Raw genomic sequence first — 14812 nt, forward strand, 5'->3', positions numbered from 1 at the left:
CAGGCAACGTTTGGGCACATGCAGACACACAACACACACATACACATGTACATGGGCACACACAAATGCACACACGCAATCTCTCTTTCCCCTGCCCCCACATAGTGACTCCTTCCTGGCTCATTCACACTCTTGTGTGCATGTGCGCACACAGCCAAAGTGGACACTTCAACGCTGACTCAGCCCTACCTCATCTTGTTTCCAGTATAGGAATCTCACCTCCACACCTGAACTGTGAGGTACTCTAGGGCAAGGTGGTGCCCGCTCTTCCTCGGGCATACCCTTCCAGACTGACCAGCCAGAGGATGAGACACTTAAAAGCTATTTGCCTTTCCTTGAACTCTGAGGGCAGCTGGAGATCAGGGAGGTAAGGAGCTAGATACCCCAGGGAGGCCCCTACTGCCCAAAACAGTCCCCTCCGTCCTCTCTGAATCTGCCCATGATTCTTGCTCCAGCCGAATGCTAGGGTAATGCAGGCTTTCCTTCCTCTGTAGAACTCTCCTAGAGGAACTGGATTAGGTGGATCATCTGCCTGGAGCTGGCCTAGCTGGGGATCAGTTTGACAAGAATTCCCTTGTTTCCAAGCATCTCCGTTGCACAGGCATCCAGCGCCAATTCCTGTCCAAGACTCTCCCCAGGGCCCTGGCTGGAGATCCAGCACATTTGGAAGCAGGTTGCCACCTGCCAGAGCTGCAGGTCCTGGATGCCCACCAGTTATAGTGTCCAAGGCCAACGCAGGCTCACAAGTCACTTTGTCCACAGCCCTAAGGGAGGAACAGCTTGCTCACTAATGCCTGCAGGAGGCTCCCAAGGCAACCGCCTTGTACCCTGGAGCACTTTCCAGCACTGGGAGGCTGGTTAAGGCCAGGACACCATTAATGAAGCCTTGACTGGAGTGAGGCATCTCAAGGCCAGCTGCCCTTGCTGCGTCCGGTTCCACAGTGAGGCTTGATTCCATGCACATACTTGACCCCATCCAAGTCCAATTTATGTCCCTCCCCCATCCTGTGGTATCCTCAGGACAGGGACCTCATCTAACATCTGTGTAACCTGATGCCAGCCCAGACCAACCACAGGAATTGTATGCAGAACAGATCTGCACCTGTGCACAGCTCACACCAACATCCTGCATGCCCAGAGCCCAAGTCCTGGCCTCAAGCTGTCTCCACATCTGCCTCCCAGCCCAGAGCCCTCATTCAGTGGGTTTCATTAACTGTTTAGAGCCTAACAGGTAATGAATTATCCCCACATTTGTTTCCTAATGAGCCAGGCTGGGCCAGGTATCCTCAAGCCAAATGTTCTGGGAAGAAATGATACTCTACCTGTCAGAGGAGGGATCTCCTTCAGAGGGCCAGGCTGCTCAGAAACTTCCATTCTCACCCTGGTTCCCAGTCCCAGCCTGGCCCATGTTCAAGTCCCATCAGGCTAAAGGCCAAATGGAGCTTTTCCATGCCCCTGCTGGAGTTCAAACTCCATGGGAAGGCTCTGGAATGGACTTAGAATCCCAGGCTGGGCCAGCTGGAGAAACCCAGACAGACCCTGACGCTGGGGACCAGAGAGGGCCAAACAGGACCCAGGCCACCCAGGAGTCAGCAATGGGGTGAGACTAGAGGGCAGAATTCCTGTCCCTGCCCTCCAGGACCACACTGTAGCCCATCACTGGGCTAGGAAAACATGACCCACCAACCCTATGATGCTTCTGTCCCTGGAGAATTCTAAGCACCTGAGGGGCAAGCAACACTACCCAGATGCAAAGGGCTTCTTAGAGCTCTCTCAACAACCACAGGGTCGACTTCTTCTCTTCGTCTCTACAATTCCTATCCCACCCCTTCCCAGCCTTACTCCGTATGCTACAACACAGGCAACCAGTCACCGATTTGATGAGTATCTTTCCAGATGCTTTTTTTTTTCTATGAAATTACATTTATCTGTATGTCTGTGTTCAAATAAAAATGTAGGCTTTTTAAGGTATTTTTTAAAATTTTTTAGGCTTCTAATTTTTTAATATGAGATCATATTGCACATTGTACCCTGAAACTTGCGTTTTGTTTTCAGGTGTACAACATAATGTTTTGATATTTGCAAATCCCGAAACCTGCTCTTCACTTAACACTTTTATTAGGGCTCTTTCTACATGAGACACACAAAACCATACATCGCTTCTTCCTCTGCTGCCTGCTTTTTTGCACTCTGGTTTATTTAGCCCGTGCTCTGGTGATGGACATTAAAGCTATTTCCAGTTTTTCTTTTTTAAAGATTTTATTTTTTTAAGTAACCTCTACACCCAACATGGGGCTTGAACTCACGACCCTGAGATCAAGAGTCTCAGGCTCTACCAACTGAGCCAGCCAGGTGCCCCGTAATGATATTCTTAAACAGATCTTCTCAGGCCCACATCAGAGGGTCTCTCTGGGGTGGATTCCTAGAAGTAGACTGCATGTTTTCATCTATTCCTTCCAACCTGGGGCAACTGCTGTTCTCACCTTTCATCCTGAAGCAGCTTACAAGTGTATTTTCCTGTACAAAGGGCAGTTTCGTCTCAGGAAGAACCCTAGGGCCAGCTATTAGCATCATGTTCTGTGCCCCATTGCATTGCTGTGAACCAGACAGACTACTCTTCATCTCTCTGGGTGATCCTCCCCCCTTCCATCTCATCTAAATTGCTATCTACATGCAGGTCCCTCTCCAGACCCTTCTCAGACTCTCTGGACCATTCCACCCCACAGGCTCCCAAGACTGCTTGTTTTACCTTGACCATCCTGCAAATGCTTAAGGACTTGTCTTCCTAAATGGGCCAAAATCCCTTTTAGGTAGGATCTGGACCTGGAACTCACTGCCCTAAGATAAAGCCTTGTTTACACAGGTGCTTGTTAAATGCATGTTATTTCTAATAAAACCAGGTTACCTCCAGCATGGCTATGAATTCATCAGTAAATGCATGGGAAGGGTCTTTATAAGACTGCCACGATGAGGGGAGATTTCCTTCAATTTATCAGAAACCCTGGGGAAAAGCCAAAGGGTTTTGCTTACACTGTTCAACTTGACTTGGAGCCAGTGTCTTTGGTTCTTGGTGGTTCTTGAACTGAGCCAGGCCCCTCAACTCCACTCAGGGCGTCTCACACTTTGATGAGTGTCTGGTCAAGCCAGCCCCTGACTTGGCCGGAGGTACTGCCTGCTGCCAGTTTCTGGGGAAGTGTTTAGAGGCCCCAGGGATCTTCTTTGCCTTCTGCCATCTGTGGCCAGTGGGCTGGGTCTGAGAGTCTAAGAAGAGACAGGTGGCCTGGCTGGCACATCATCCAGACATCTCCTAGGGCTGGTCAGTACCATCTCTAAACCAGCTGGCAAACGCTCCAGAGGGCTGCTTCTCCCAGGCATGCATTTGTAGCGCCACAGAAAGGGGCAAGGCTGGACCTTGCCAGGGCAGTGTCTTAAGCCACAGATGCAGCCCTGGGCAGCTTTCCTATCTGTCCCAAACCCCACCTGCAGCTCCTGCCTGGAGCCTGGGAGGCAGAGCTGCTGGATTTGTCCTCTCCTGAGTGCCAAATTATGCGCTTTGCAGAAGACTTGGCACAGAGTGGGCAGCCAGGAAATATTTACTGAATGACCAACAGAATGAATTTCTGCAGATACATGATGATCCATCTCTATAAACATACGTATTGCAGAGAACTTCTCATTTTCAGGTAGCATCTTGGAACAAGCTGTAACAACTATAAATTTTCCCTCTCTCTTAAACCCACTTGATCAAACTTTCGTTCATGCCACTCTGTTGACATGGATTTTATCAATATCACCAGTGACCTCAACGTGGCTGAAACTAATGATCAGTTGTCAGTCCGTATCTCACCTTATTCTCCTTGGTAGCTTTGGACATAGAGCTTTCGCCCCTCCCGAAACTCTCTCACCTTGGTTTCTAGGACATTCCTCCTATCTCTCTGGATACCCCTGCTTCCTTTTTACTCCCCCCCCCAATTTTTAAAAAATCATTACTACTTATTTTTTAAGATGGTTAAGATACTTATTATTTATTTGTTAAAGACAGCACTCGCAAGCAGGGGGGCGGGGAGCGGCAGGCAGAGGGAGAAGCAGGATTCCTGGTGAGCAAGGACCCTGATGTGAGACTCGACCCGAGGTCCCTGGGTTCATGACCTGAGCTGAAGGCAGACACTTAACTGACTGAGCCACCCTGAAGAGTTTAAGTAATCGCTACAGCCAACATGGGGCTCAAACTCACAATCCTGAGATCAAGAGTCTTTTATGTTCTACTAATGAACCAGGCAGGTGCCCCCTCCCCCAATTTTTTTATTGTGGTGATACACATAACATACATTTTACTATTGTAATCATTTTTAAGTGTATAGTTCAGTGATATTAAGTACATTCACATCGTTGTACAACCATCACTGCCATTCATCTCTGGAGCTCTTTCATCTTAAAAAACTGAAACTGTACCCATTAAATGGTGAGTCCCCATCTCCCTTCCCCACCCCAGCCCCTGGCAAACACCATTCTTCTTTCTGTCTCTATGAGTCTCACCACTCTAGACACCTACAGTATTTGTCTTTTCATGACTGATTTATTTCACTTAGCATAAAGACCTAAATGTTCATCCATGTTGTGGCACGTGTCAGAGTTTCCTTCCTTTTTAAGGCTGAATAATATTCCATTAGACATCTGTATTGCATTTTGCTTCCCCATTCATCCATCCATGGACACTTGGGTTGCTTCCACATTTTAGCTATTGTGAATAATGCTGCTATGAACACAAGTATACAAATATCTCTTCAAGACCCTGTTTTCAGTTCTTCTGAGTATATATCCAGAAATGGAATTGCTGGATCATATGGTAATTCTATTTTTAGTTTTCTGAGGATGGCCATACTGTTTTCCACAGTAGCAGTACTATTTTACATTCTCACTGACAGAGCACAAGGGTTCTAATTTCTCCACATTCTTGTCAACACGTGTTATTTTCTGTTTTCTAAAAATAGTAGCCATCTTGGGGCACCTGACTGGCTCAGTTGGTAGAGCATGCGACTCTTGATCTCGGGACTGTGAGTTTGAACTCCACATTGGGTGTGGAGCCCACCTTAAAATAAAATAAAAAGGGGCACTTGGGTAGCTCAGTTGGTTAAGCATCGGACTCTTGATTTTGGCCCAGATCATGATCTCAGGGTGATGAGACTGAGCCCTGGGAAGGGCTCCACCCTCAGCATGGAGTCTGCTTGAGATTCTCTCTCTCCCTCTGCACCCCCCCAGCTTGTGCTCTCTCTCTCTCTCTCAAATAGATAAATAAATAAAACCTTAAAAAAATAAATAAAATAAAAATATTTAAAATAGTAGCCATCTAGGGCACCTGGGTGGCTCAGTTAGTTAAGTGTCTGCCTTCGGCTTGGGTCATGAATCCCAGGGTCCTGGAATCGAGCCCCACGTCAGGCTCCCTGCTCTGTGGAGAGTCTGCTTCTCCTTCTCCCTCTGCCCCTCCCTGCTGCTTGTGTGCTCTCGTGCGCTCTTTCTCCCCCCAAATAAATAAATAAAATCTTTAAAAAAATAAAATAATAAAATAAAATAGTAGCCATCCTATTGGGCATGAGGTGGTACCTCATTGCAGCTTTGATCTGCATTTCCCTAATGATTAGCAACGTTGAGCATCTTTTCATGTGCTTATCAGCCATCTGTATCTCTTCTTTGGAGAAATCTCTGAATACTTCCTTTTAAACAATATCTTGTTGATTCTTCTTCATCTTCCAGACCTCTTAACCTTGCAGTGCCCAAGAGCACCAACCTTGGACCTCTTTTCTTTCTACACTCACTTCCTTAGTGATCTCAAACTGCCTTATATAGCTTTAAATACCAGCCAGCTGTGGACACCTCTCAAAAGATACCTTCAGCTCAGAACATGCCCTTGAGATGAGGCTGCCATTTCTAGCTGCTTACAGGCTGGCTGCATTTGGACATCTAATAGGTGTCTTAAGCTTACCATGTACAACACTGAGCTCCTTATCCTTCCCCAACTCTACTCCTTCCATAGTCTCCACATCTCAGTTAATGGCAATTCTGTTTTTCCACTGGCTCAAGACAAAACTTTGGTTGTCATTCTTGACTTCTTGTTTTCTCACACCCCATCAACAAATGTCAGAGCTATCTTCATAATATATGGAATTTGACCACTTCTACTGCTACCGCTCTAGTGCACATTGACCTCGTCTCTACCTGGTCTATTACAGTGACCTTCTAACCTGTCTTCCAGCTTCAGCCTTTCTGCTTTCAGTCTGTCCCTCCATGTGGCAGCACCAAATAACCTGTAAAATCCAGTGTCAGATCATGTCACTCCTCTGCTCAAAACCATCTTTATTACACCTACAAAAGTGAAGTTCCTAATAATGCCCTATATAATCTCTTTCTTTTGCGTTTACATAATAAGCACATTCCTGCCTCAGGACCTTTGCATTTGCTGGTCTCTCTGTGGAGACAGTGGTTCCCTTTACTTCTTACCATGGACCCCTTTGGCAGTCTGTGATGCCTGTGGATTCCTTCTGAGTATAATATCTTTAAATCAATAAAATAAGTTTCGTAAATTATAAGGAAAACCAATTATATTGAAATATAACTCTCAAAATATTTTAAGATGTGTAATACAGTAATATATATGTTTCTTATTAATTCATTAAATTATAAGAGCTAGCAGCATAATTATGAAGTAGTGATAACTGTAATGATATTTTAAGATAGTTGTAACAACTATAATGTGATATGAAAATATCTGTGATTTCTACTAGCAACAGCATCACAGGTGCTGCTAATATCACTGTGATTTGCTGTCTGCATTCATAATTGAAGAACATGCTAAATGTTAATTAGTGAAAATAAAGATATCATTTTTCCCCATCTAACGTCAAGACCCCCTGAATTTCTATCCACAGATGTCTGAAGGGGGGTATCTGTGGGCTCCATGTGAAGAACCCCTGGCTTAGAAAGCTTGCTCTTCTTCCATAAGCCCTCACAGCTCATCCCTTCACTTCTTTGTATCCAGAAGCTTCCTTCTCAGGCAGCTCTTCCCTGAGGACTCTATTTAAATTGCATGCCACATTCCCTATCACCCTTTCCTACTTAATTTTTTCAGAATAGCACTTACTCACCTTCAAATATAGTATTTTACTTAAAAAAAAATGTGTATCTCCTTCCACTAGAAAGTGAGTTCCATGAGAGTAGGCATTTTTGTCTATCATTTTTGTGCTGTGTCCTCAGCCCCTAGAATGGTGCATGGCATACGGGAGGCACTCAATAAATATTTGTTGATGCAACTAATGAATCATCGAACTTTACATCAGAAACCAGGGATGTACTGTATGGTGACTAACATAAGAAAAAAACATTAAAATAAAAAAAATAAAAAGTAAATAAATATTTGTTGAAAAAGTGAATGATTACTTCTCCAAGAACTTTATGTTTCTTCTCATTTTTTTCTGTAATAAGTTAATGATTTGTGAGACTTTTACTAAAGACTAAGGGGTTATAATTAGCTCCATTGCTATGATTGTTAACATTTTCAAGATTAACCTTAAATAGTAGCAGAGAGTGGTGGGAATCCAAGAATTATGATGGAGCTTCCAATCCTAGACAAGAAGTGCCTTCCAAGGACTCTCTAGGGGACCTGGGTCTCACCCAGATTCAGTGAACCACCTTAGAGGCCAAGTGTTACCCACAAAATTCTTTCTTGCTATTATAGCAATCAGGGCCCCATCCTCAATCAAACCAATAATGGTAATACTTTTTATTTCTGGCAGTGTGGTAAAATGGAAAATATGTAGTCTTTGGGGGTCTTCTGGACTAAGTGCCAATTCTATACCACCGCTTGCTAGCTTCTGTGACTGTTGGTAAGTCACTAAACCTTTCTGAACAGGTAAAATGGGATTTTTGTGAGGGTGAAATGGGATGACTTGCCTGGTGCCCAGCAGAGAGCAGGTGCTCTATAAATGGTCATCTTCTCCCTCTTCCATCTCTCTAGGTCATTTTATAACTACTTGCCAAGGTTCACAGGATCCTGACGGCTAAGAGGAGGAGCCTGTCCAGTCTTTTGGTGCATGTAAGCCCTCTGCAACTAGACCCAATCAGAGCAGTTTCTTTAGACTGTGCCACTGTCAGTTGGTGCTTCCATTCCCAATTCAGATGTGTGGTTGAGACTGCCATCTGGACCTTGACCATGAATCTCACCACTTATCACAGTTTTTTCTCCTGGCCTTCCTTTTTGCCCTAACTGGGAAATCTTGTCTATGTCCTCATGGAGAGTAAGAGAGCAATTATTGTCCTCCAGTTTTTCAGTGATAAGAACTTTTAGGGAGCACATTGACCCTTCCAAAACTTAAGCACCAGGGAAAGAGCTAATGTGCGCTGTGCACTCTGAGCCAGGAGTGTTTGTGTTTACACAAACAGCATGTATACACACACACCACTTCAGGACCCCTCCAGCCATCCTGTTCTACAGAAGAAGAAAGAGACCCAGAGAGATGAATGCACTTGTCCACATCAACTAGCTTCGCAACTGCAAAGCCAGCGTTAGAATCCAGGTATTTAACCATTTTGTTACATGCGAACAGCCTGTGTCATCTGTTTTCTGGCACTGAGCTTGGGTTTAAGAAAATCCTAACAACTGACCACTCAGAGCTGGAGTCAGGTCTAACCAGGAGGTGGTACCCCAGTTCCTCAATCTTGCCAGACAAGCCTCCCCAGACTTTGTGAATGAAGGCCAAGAAAGAAGAATGTTGCAGTGACTCCCTTTGAGCTCATATTTCTTTCTTGTTGCAAAAAGTGCTTATTTCTGCGTTCATCATCTCCCTCTTTGTTGTGTAGACAATCTACCCTGTCAGAGGATTTGTGCTGTTATTATGAGTTTGTTTATTATTAGATTTATTTCTCCTATAAGCAAATGTGTTCACAACATTCCATCGGGGGATCTTTTTAATTGTCACATAAATGTCATCTTATGTAAATTGAATATTTGTCTTTCCATAGAAGGGGGGGGGTGGAAGGGAAAGAAAGAAAGAATAAACAACCTTCAGTCTTGGAGAGGGAAGGCGGTTCCTGTCCCCGTTCACAACTCACCCACGTGCCTTCAAAGCCAAAGGTGAGTTGAAAAAAATTATTGGATTATCTCTGAGGAGCAGCCAAAAGGGAGAGGGAAGAAAAAGTTGGCAACGATGCTTCGGGGATGTTGACCCAGGCTACCAGGTCTCCCCACCAAACCCAGCGTGAGACCAGACTACCCCCTCCCCAGCTGGGAGCATCCGGAGAAGGCTGCAGCTTGCTCCCCCCCCCCCCCCCCACCCAGGAGGCCAGCCCTGCTCCTTCCTCGAGAGAAGGTGAGCGCGGCGGGCGCAGCGGGTTGGGTGGGTGTGGCCCGCGGCTCCGGGAACGGACCCAAGGCCCCGCCACCGCCCGCGAGCCGCCCGACAGCCCGCCTGCCTGGCGAGCGCAAGCGCTTCTTCCAGAAACTGCGAGGATCCGAGCGCACTGTTTGTGCACCACAAGGTCAAGTCGGGAAGTGGAGCCGGAGGAGGAGGGGCGAGGAGGCGAAGGGTGGGGAGAGGGGCGCCCCGCTTCCTCGCCAAGTGCCAGCCTTTGGAAGTTGCCCCCTCGGTTTTTAACCCTTTAGGGGTAATGGGAAGGACGAGCTTGGGGGGAAGGGGACACCGCGGGGCAAACTCCTATTGGGACCGGGAGGAGCAGCTACCCACCCACCCATCACTGCGTTCCCCACCCCCCGGAAATGCGGGGCAGAGCTGGTAGCCCGGAGGCACCCGAGCGGGGGAGGGGGCAACGAACCCAAGAGGGACCCTCTCTACGGACCGCCCCTCTTCTTGAGGTCGCTCACAATTTCAAGTTTCCCCCGCCCGGGATGTTAGTTTCCATCTGCTGTGGGTGGGGGAGGAGGGCCGCGCCCCCTCCCCCAGACTCGCGCGCGCGCCCCTCCCCTCCGCTCCTGCCAGCACTTTCTGCTCACTTCTGGCGCTGCAAAGCGCCACGCGATTTATTCGATTCGCATTTTTAAACCCGCGATTCGGGAGCAGGGCCTAGGGCGAGGGTCTTCCAGCATTGGAGCTCCGGGAGGCGGGGTGCTCAGTGCAAACCTCGTTCCCTCCGCGAGTGTCGCCTTCAGGCTGTTATTTGCAAAGAAACGTCTTTTTGACGCAGGGAGAAATGGCAAATTTTAAGTACGTCATTAATATGGCGCCAAAAGATTTTTTTAAGTATAAGCTTGCTTTTTTTTTTTTTTTTTTTAAGGTTGCGGGGGGCGCCGCCCGGGTCTGGGGCGCGAAGGGGGCGGAGTGTGAGCAGAAAGTGTGAGTGAGAGAGTGGAGGGGCGGGGTATGTGTGTGAGTGTGTGAAGTGTGAGCAGACCTGATGGGACTTGCACGGGCGCAGCCGCCGCTCGGGCCCGGCCCTGGGGACAGGGCGGGCTGGGGGCGCCCCAGAGCCCATGGGGAGTCTGGGCCCGAGGTGCAGGCAGACGGGCGGCCCGGCAGAGCACCCTCCCCCCGAGGCCTGCAACGCTACCTGGACCCGCTGCCGAAGCCAAACAACTGGGCGGGGGGTGGGGCGGGCGGCGGGGGGTGTCAGGAGTGGAGATCCGAGTGAATAAGAAAAAAGTGGCTACTCCCCCTCCCTCGCTCCTCCTGCCCGCCCCCACCCCACCCCCACCCCAACACATTTTTTTTTCTAAAGAGATCACAAGGAAGTCTTGGTTTAAAAAGAAACAGAAACATACACAGGGGGATTGGTGAATGGTGCCGCCCGCGGCCATCGCAGTTGGAGGCTATTTTGGGGGGGGGGGGTGAGTAGCGTCCATGGAGTTACTTTGCGCCCATTCCTAGCGGCAAGGGCTTAGGTCCAGCGGGCTGACCGTCCCCAGCAGGGGTGCGGGGCCGGGGACGCCGCGGGCCCGGCCGCCTCCCTCGCCGCGACCCCGGATGGATGCGCGCCCCCCGCCCGCCCGCGCCGGCCCCAGGAGCTCCGGGTTTCGGGAGCATCCTTCCCGCGCCGGCCCCCGCCGCGGCGCGTAGTCCAGGGCAGCGCCCCTCGGAAGGGCACCGCGGAGGAAGGTAAGATCCAGACCCCAGCGATGGGCCCTGCGCATCTCCACGGCGTTATTTTGTGTTTTTGCAACAGATCTGCCAGCGCTCCTCGCTCCCTCGCTCTCTCTCTCTTGCTCGCTCGCTCCCTCTCTCTCCTGCTGGCTGCCTGTTCTAGGAAGCCAGGGCGCGGGGGGGGGGGGGGATGCACAGCACAGGGGAGAGAGATTGCGCATGTTGGTCAGTCGTGTTTTAAAGAGTACATTGCAGGGAGGCTGAGAGGGGCGCATGCAACAACAACTTTTGGAAGGGTGAGCTTGGCGACCTTCTTTATTAATGACTGCGGCAAAGCGCCCCCGGGCCGGTGAGGGGGCGCGGGCGGGCGGGGGCGCGCCAGGGCTGCAACTTGCCCCGCGGGCTCCGGCCGCGCGGAAGGGCTGCGGCGGGAGACAGCCGTGGTGGGGAGGTCGTTCTGCCGGGGATGGGGGTTCGGAGGACCTGGAGCTATCTGCCCTCCTGTCGCCCTGAGTTTCATTTTGTTGATACGCAGCACGTCCGGCCGCCGAACCGGGCTGAGCCGGTGCACATGACTCCGCGCTGGGCTCACGTGCAGCGGGTCCGGTCCCAGACACCTTCCGGGGGCCACCGCCTCCGCCCTGTCGCCCCCTCTCTGGGCTGGGTGCACGCGGGCGCTGCACGCGGGGGCAGCATGCTCAGCTCCCGGGCGCGGAGGCTCTGCACAAATTAAACACAGTGTTTTGGAGGGGCGGGGGACACCCTTTCCAGGTGAGTATGCCGGGTGTGCAGCCTCGGCGTACGGGGCGGGGGCTGGGGTCGGGGGCAGCCCCCCCCCCTCCGGGGCTGCGCGGGAGTCCGGCGGGGGAGAAGCGCTGGGAGAGTGGAAATGTACCGGCTGGGGCCGGAGCGGCGGGTGCGCGCCCGCGGGGCGACGGCAGGGGGCGTGGCCCTTGTTTACCTTCTCCCAACTCTGCCGGTTCGCGTCCCGCTTCGGGGACGGTACTGCAGTCCCTGGCCTCCGCCTCCGTCCCTGCGCCCTGGGTGGTACCGGGAAGATGTAGGCAAGTGGCAGTCTCAGCCTGGGACATACACACCTGACCCTCAAATAAGTGACATTGCAGCCCCAGCCCCCACCAAGCACCGCTGCAGTCCCTCTCCCGGATCCCCGGCCGCGCCCCGCCCCCGGCAGTGGCATCTTCCCGGCCTCACCTCCTTCCTCCCTCTCTCCCTCCCTCCTTCCCACCCACTCGCCTGCGCCTGCGGAGCGGCACCCGCCCGCTTCCTCCCCGCCTGGGAGCTGACTTGTGGCTCCCTCCGGTCCCTTCCCGCCTATCCCTGAGCCTGAGACACTCTATTTTTCAGGCCAAGAGATGAGAAGGGGTCAGCTTGGCGATTCTTAGCTGTTACATCAGAAGATGGGGATGTCTGCGAGACAGGCAGGAAGGCTTCGCTGTGGCTTCCAGAGGCCCAGGACACCCCCCACACACCCAGTCCCCCGCCACACGTAGCTGCCCACTTCCCAAGAGGCTCGGCTCCTCTTACCCGCTTCACCTAAAGCCCTCCCCGCGCCCCAGGCGTCAAGTCCGCTGCCCCCGGCCGGAACCGCCTCTTGCCCTTCCTTCTCCGGGGCCGGAGCCCCCCGCAGCACCTCCGGCTCCTCCTCCCGGCTCCCGCGGTCGGAATCACGCCGGCGCGCCTCCAGCCTGCGGTCCCGCGAACTGCCACCAGGGGCAGGCTGGAGGCGCTCGCCACCGCCTCCCAATAGCCTAGCCTCGGCCGCGGGCCGGGACGCTTTTTTTTTAACCACCTTGGCTGCAGGTCTCGTGCCCGGGGCTGGTGGGGGCGGGAGGGGCCGTGGTTCCCTTCGCCCTGAGTCAAGGGCACGTTGCACTGGGTGACTCTGGTCTCTGCAGATTTCCAAACCTTGCTCCCGCGCTTAGCACCCCTCGCTCATCCACTGCGGGACACAAAGTTTTACCCAGAGGCTGAGTTTGTAGGGGGTCATCGGGAGGCTTTGGGTCTGCCCTTAGAGCGGCGCTAAAGAGGATTGGGGAGGGGCTGAGAGGGCAGGACTGGCCTGCCGCCTTGCCTTTGTTGGAAAGGGGAGGAGCCCTGAGCTTTGAGCCTAGACTAGCTGTCAGGACGTCCCCTTAACATTTCTGTTTGCAAACTGAATCAGGGGCCCAGGTGATGGTACGGCTGCCTGGCCCCTCCTTCCACAATGGCATTAACTCCCTCCCTTCACTGGTAAAATTCCCAGTAGGACATTTGGCAAAAGGGCCGTGCAAGGAGCTGCCAACCGGGCCTGGCCCTGTTTCCTGGGTTCCCAAGGTGCTGGCTTCTCCCCTACCCTGACTTCCTCTCTCACCTTAGGGCCCCAAGTGAACGCACCATCCCTCCCGTCTCTTCTTCCTCCGGCGGGTTGGGACTTGCAAAGCGATCTAACAAGCAGAGGAGGAAAATAACAACAGAATAACTGTAAGGGGAAGGAATGAGTAATAAAGCCGACCCAGGCAGGGAGGAGGGCTTTCATGTTTAAGAGACGCTATTTGCTTTTTAGGTCACAGGCTGCAAAACAGGCTTTGATCCGAAGTGGGCGAATAATTTATTGAGAAAGTTTGCATGGTAGGGGAAAAAAAGGGATGTTTGTTTGATCTGGAGTCCTCTCAGTTGTCCCAAGTGCTGTTGGGTGTTGTTTGGAGTGGAAAAGCATTTGGTTCTACAGCAAATCCCTCGCAGAGGGAAGTCCTCGCCCCAGGCAGCAGGACTTGAAGTGAATGTTGGTTTTGAAACTGTTTGGCCAAAGGTCTCTCCAGCACTTTTGGAGATGAAGTGTTTAAGGACAAAGTTGTTTGGACTTGGGATGCAGCAAATGTTTCCAGAACATTTCCCATCCAGCATGCTTTTCCTTTGCCTAAGTTGCACAGCTAAATGGCCAGTAACACTAATCCAAGAGAGCTTCCTCTCGGCTTTCATTGGCAGGTGAGGTGGACTGCTCGTCCCAGCCCCCAAGGTGCACATTAGAGTCTTGAGGGTAGGCCTTTCACATTGACTACCACATTCTTGGGGTGGGGTTGAGGGGAGGGGGTGCAGGGTGTTCTGGTTAACTGGAGTTCCAAGTAACAGGGAGGTAGTTGTCTTATACCCAAGAATGGGTTCAGTGACTTCCAGTACAAATTCTTCACAACTCATCCAGCAGGCTCCTTGCAGACCTCACAGTTAGTTCTGTCTTTAGGTGCTCCAGGGGAAGGTCAGGATGGTGAGGAGGGGGTGCCCCTGGCCTGCTTTGTCCTTCATCCACATAGGACCCTGACTGTGTGGCTCAAAGCTTAGGAACCCAGGAAGATTCTCAGATAACCCATAGGAATCTGGAGTACCCCAGCCACACTCTGGGGTTGTAGGCCTGTGCACGGTAGCCCGGGGCGTGGGGGGGGGGTGGCGGGCAGGGTGCACCACCTGGAGTCAGGAACTTGGGTTGGAATGCTGTAGCTATGCAGTCACCAGCTGTGACAATTGCTTTGTGCCTCACTTTCTTCATCTGCAAGTGGGGTTAATAAAAATCCCTACCCCATGAGTGTATGGATTGAGCGATATATTGCATAAAGAAGATTAAACCCAAAGCCAGGCATGTGGTAAGCACTCGATTGGTATTGGCCATTTTTACTATTATTATTAATGATCTGGAGAGGGCCCAACTGCAGCTTTGACCTTTGATCTCTCCCCTT

General features: G+C 51.2%; 2 protein-coding genes and 1 long non-coding RNA gene across 21 annotated transcripts in view; 2 read left to right on the forward strand and 1 right to left on the reverse strand.

The window, feature by feature from the left end:
• LOC125282960 (uncharacterized) overlaps window positions 1-9304 on the forward strand; it is an 80606-nt gene extending 71302 nt beyond the window's left edge. For 2 of the 3 annotated variants that reach the window (XR_007190445.2, XR_007190444.2), the window contains exons 6-7: window positions 7788-7877; window positions 8009-9304. This is a non-coding gene — a long non-coding RNA (uncharacterized LOC125282960). The remainder of the gene's footprint in view (window positions 1-7787; window positions 7878-8008) is intronic. The other variant, XR_007190446.2, reaches the window with a different exon arrangement.
• Window positions 9305-9409: 105 nt separating this feature from the next.
• JADE2 (jade family PHD finger 2) overlaps window positions 9410-14812 on the forward strand; it is a 52951-nt gene continuing 47548 nt past the window's right edge. For 4 of the 15 annotated variants that reach the window (XM_057307017.1, XM_044387410.3, XM_048220923.2 and 1 more), the window contains exon 1: window positions 9411-9528. The gene's annotated coding sequence lies outside the window, so the exon portion shown is untranslated. Of the gene's footprint in view, window positions 9529-10683; window positions 11100-11258; window positions 11381-11773; window positions 11856-12756; window positions 14720-14812 lie in introns of those variants that run through there. The other 11 variants (XM_057307014.1, XM_044387409.3, XM_044387411.3 and 8 more) reach the window with 9 other exon arrangements.
• On the reverse strand, window positions 11087-12749 carry LOC113261491 (translation initiation factor IF-2-like). Of its 3 annotated transcripts, none has more exons than XR_008957464.1 (3): window positions 12630-12749; window positions 12046-12166; window positions 11715-11804 (listed from the first exon to the last, which is right to left on the reverse strand). XR_008957464.1 is itself a non-coding variant. In XM_026507604.3 (2 exons), the coding sequence occupies exons 1-2, from the start codon at window positions 12173-12175 to the stop codon at window positions 11311-11313; spliced, it is 624 nt and encodes a 207-aa protein (XP_026363389.2). In that variant the 5' UTR covers window positions 12176-12272; the 3' UTR covers window positions 11087-11310. The 3 variants fall into 3 exon arrangements, 1 of the variants encoding a protein (XP_026363389.2); XR_008957465.1 differs by having other exon boundaries at window positions 12046-12124; window positions 12630-12744; XM_026507604.3 differs by lacking the exon at window positions 12630-12749 and having other exon boundaries at window positions 11087-11804; window positions 12046-12272.

This window comes from Ursus arctos, unplaced genomic scaffold (assembly GCF_023065955.2).
Source record: "Ursus arctos isolate Adak ecotype North America unplaced genomic scaffold, UrsArc2.0 scaffold_5, whole genome shotgun sequence".
Lineage (NCBI taxonomy): Eukaryota > Metazoa > Chordata > Mammalia > Carnivora > Ursidae > Ursus > Ursus arctos.

Coding starts and splice junctions, on each gene's coding strand:
- LOC113261491 (XM_026507604.3), bottom strand. CDS start 12,175: ATGTCCCAGGCTGAGACTGCCACTTGCCTACATCTTCCCGGTACCACC. Junction 11,805..12,045: donor ACCGGCAGAGTTGGGAGAAG/GTAAACAAGGGC, acceptor TAATTTGTGCAG/AGCCTCCGCGCCCGGGAGCT.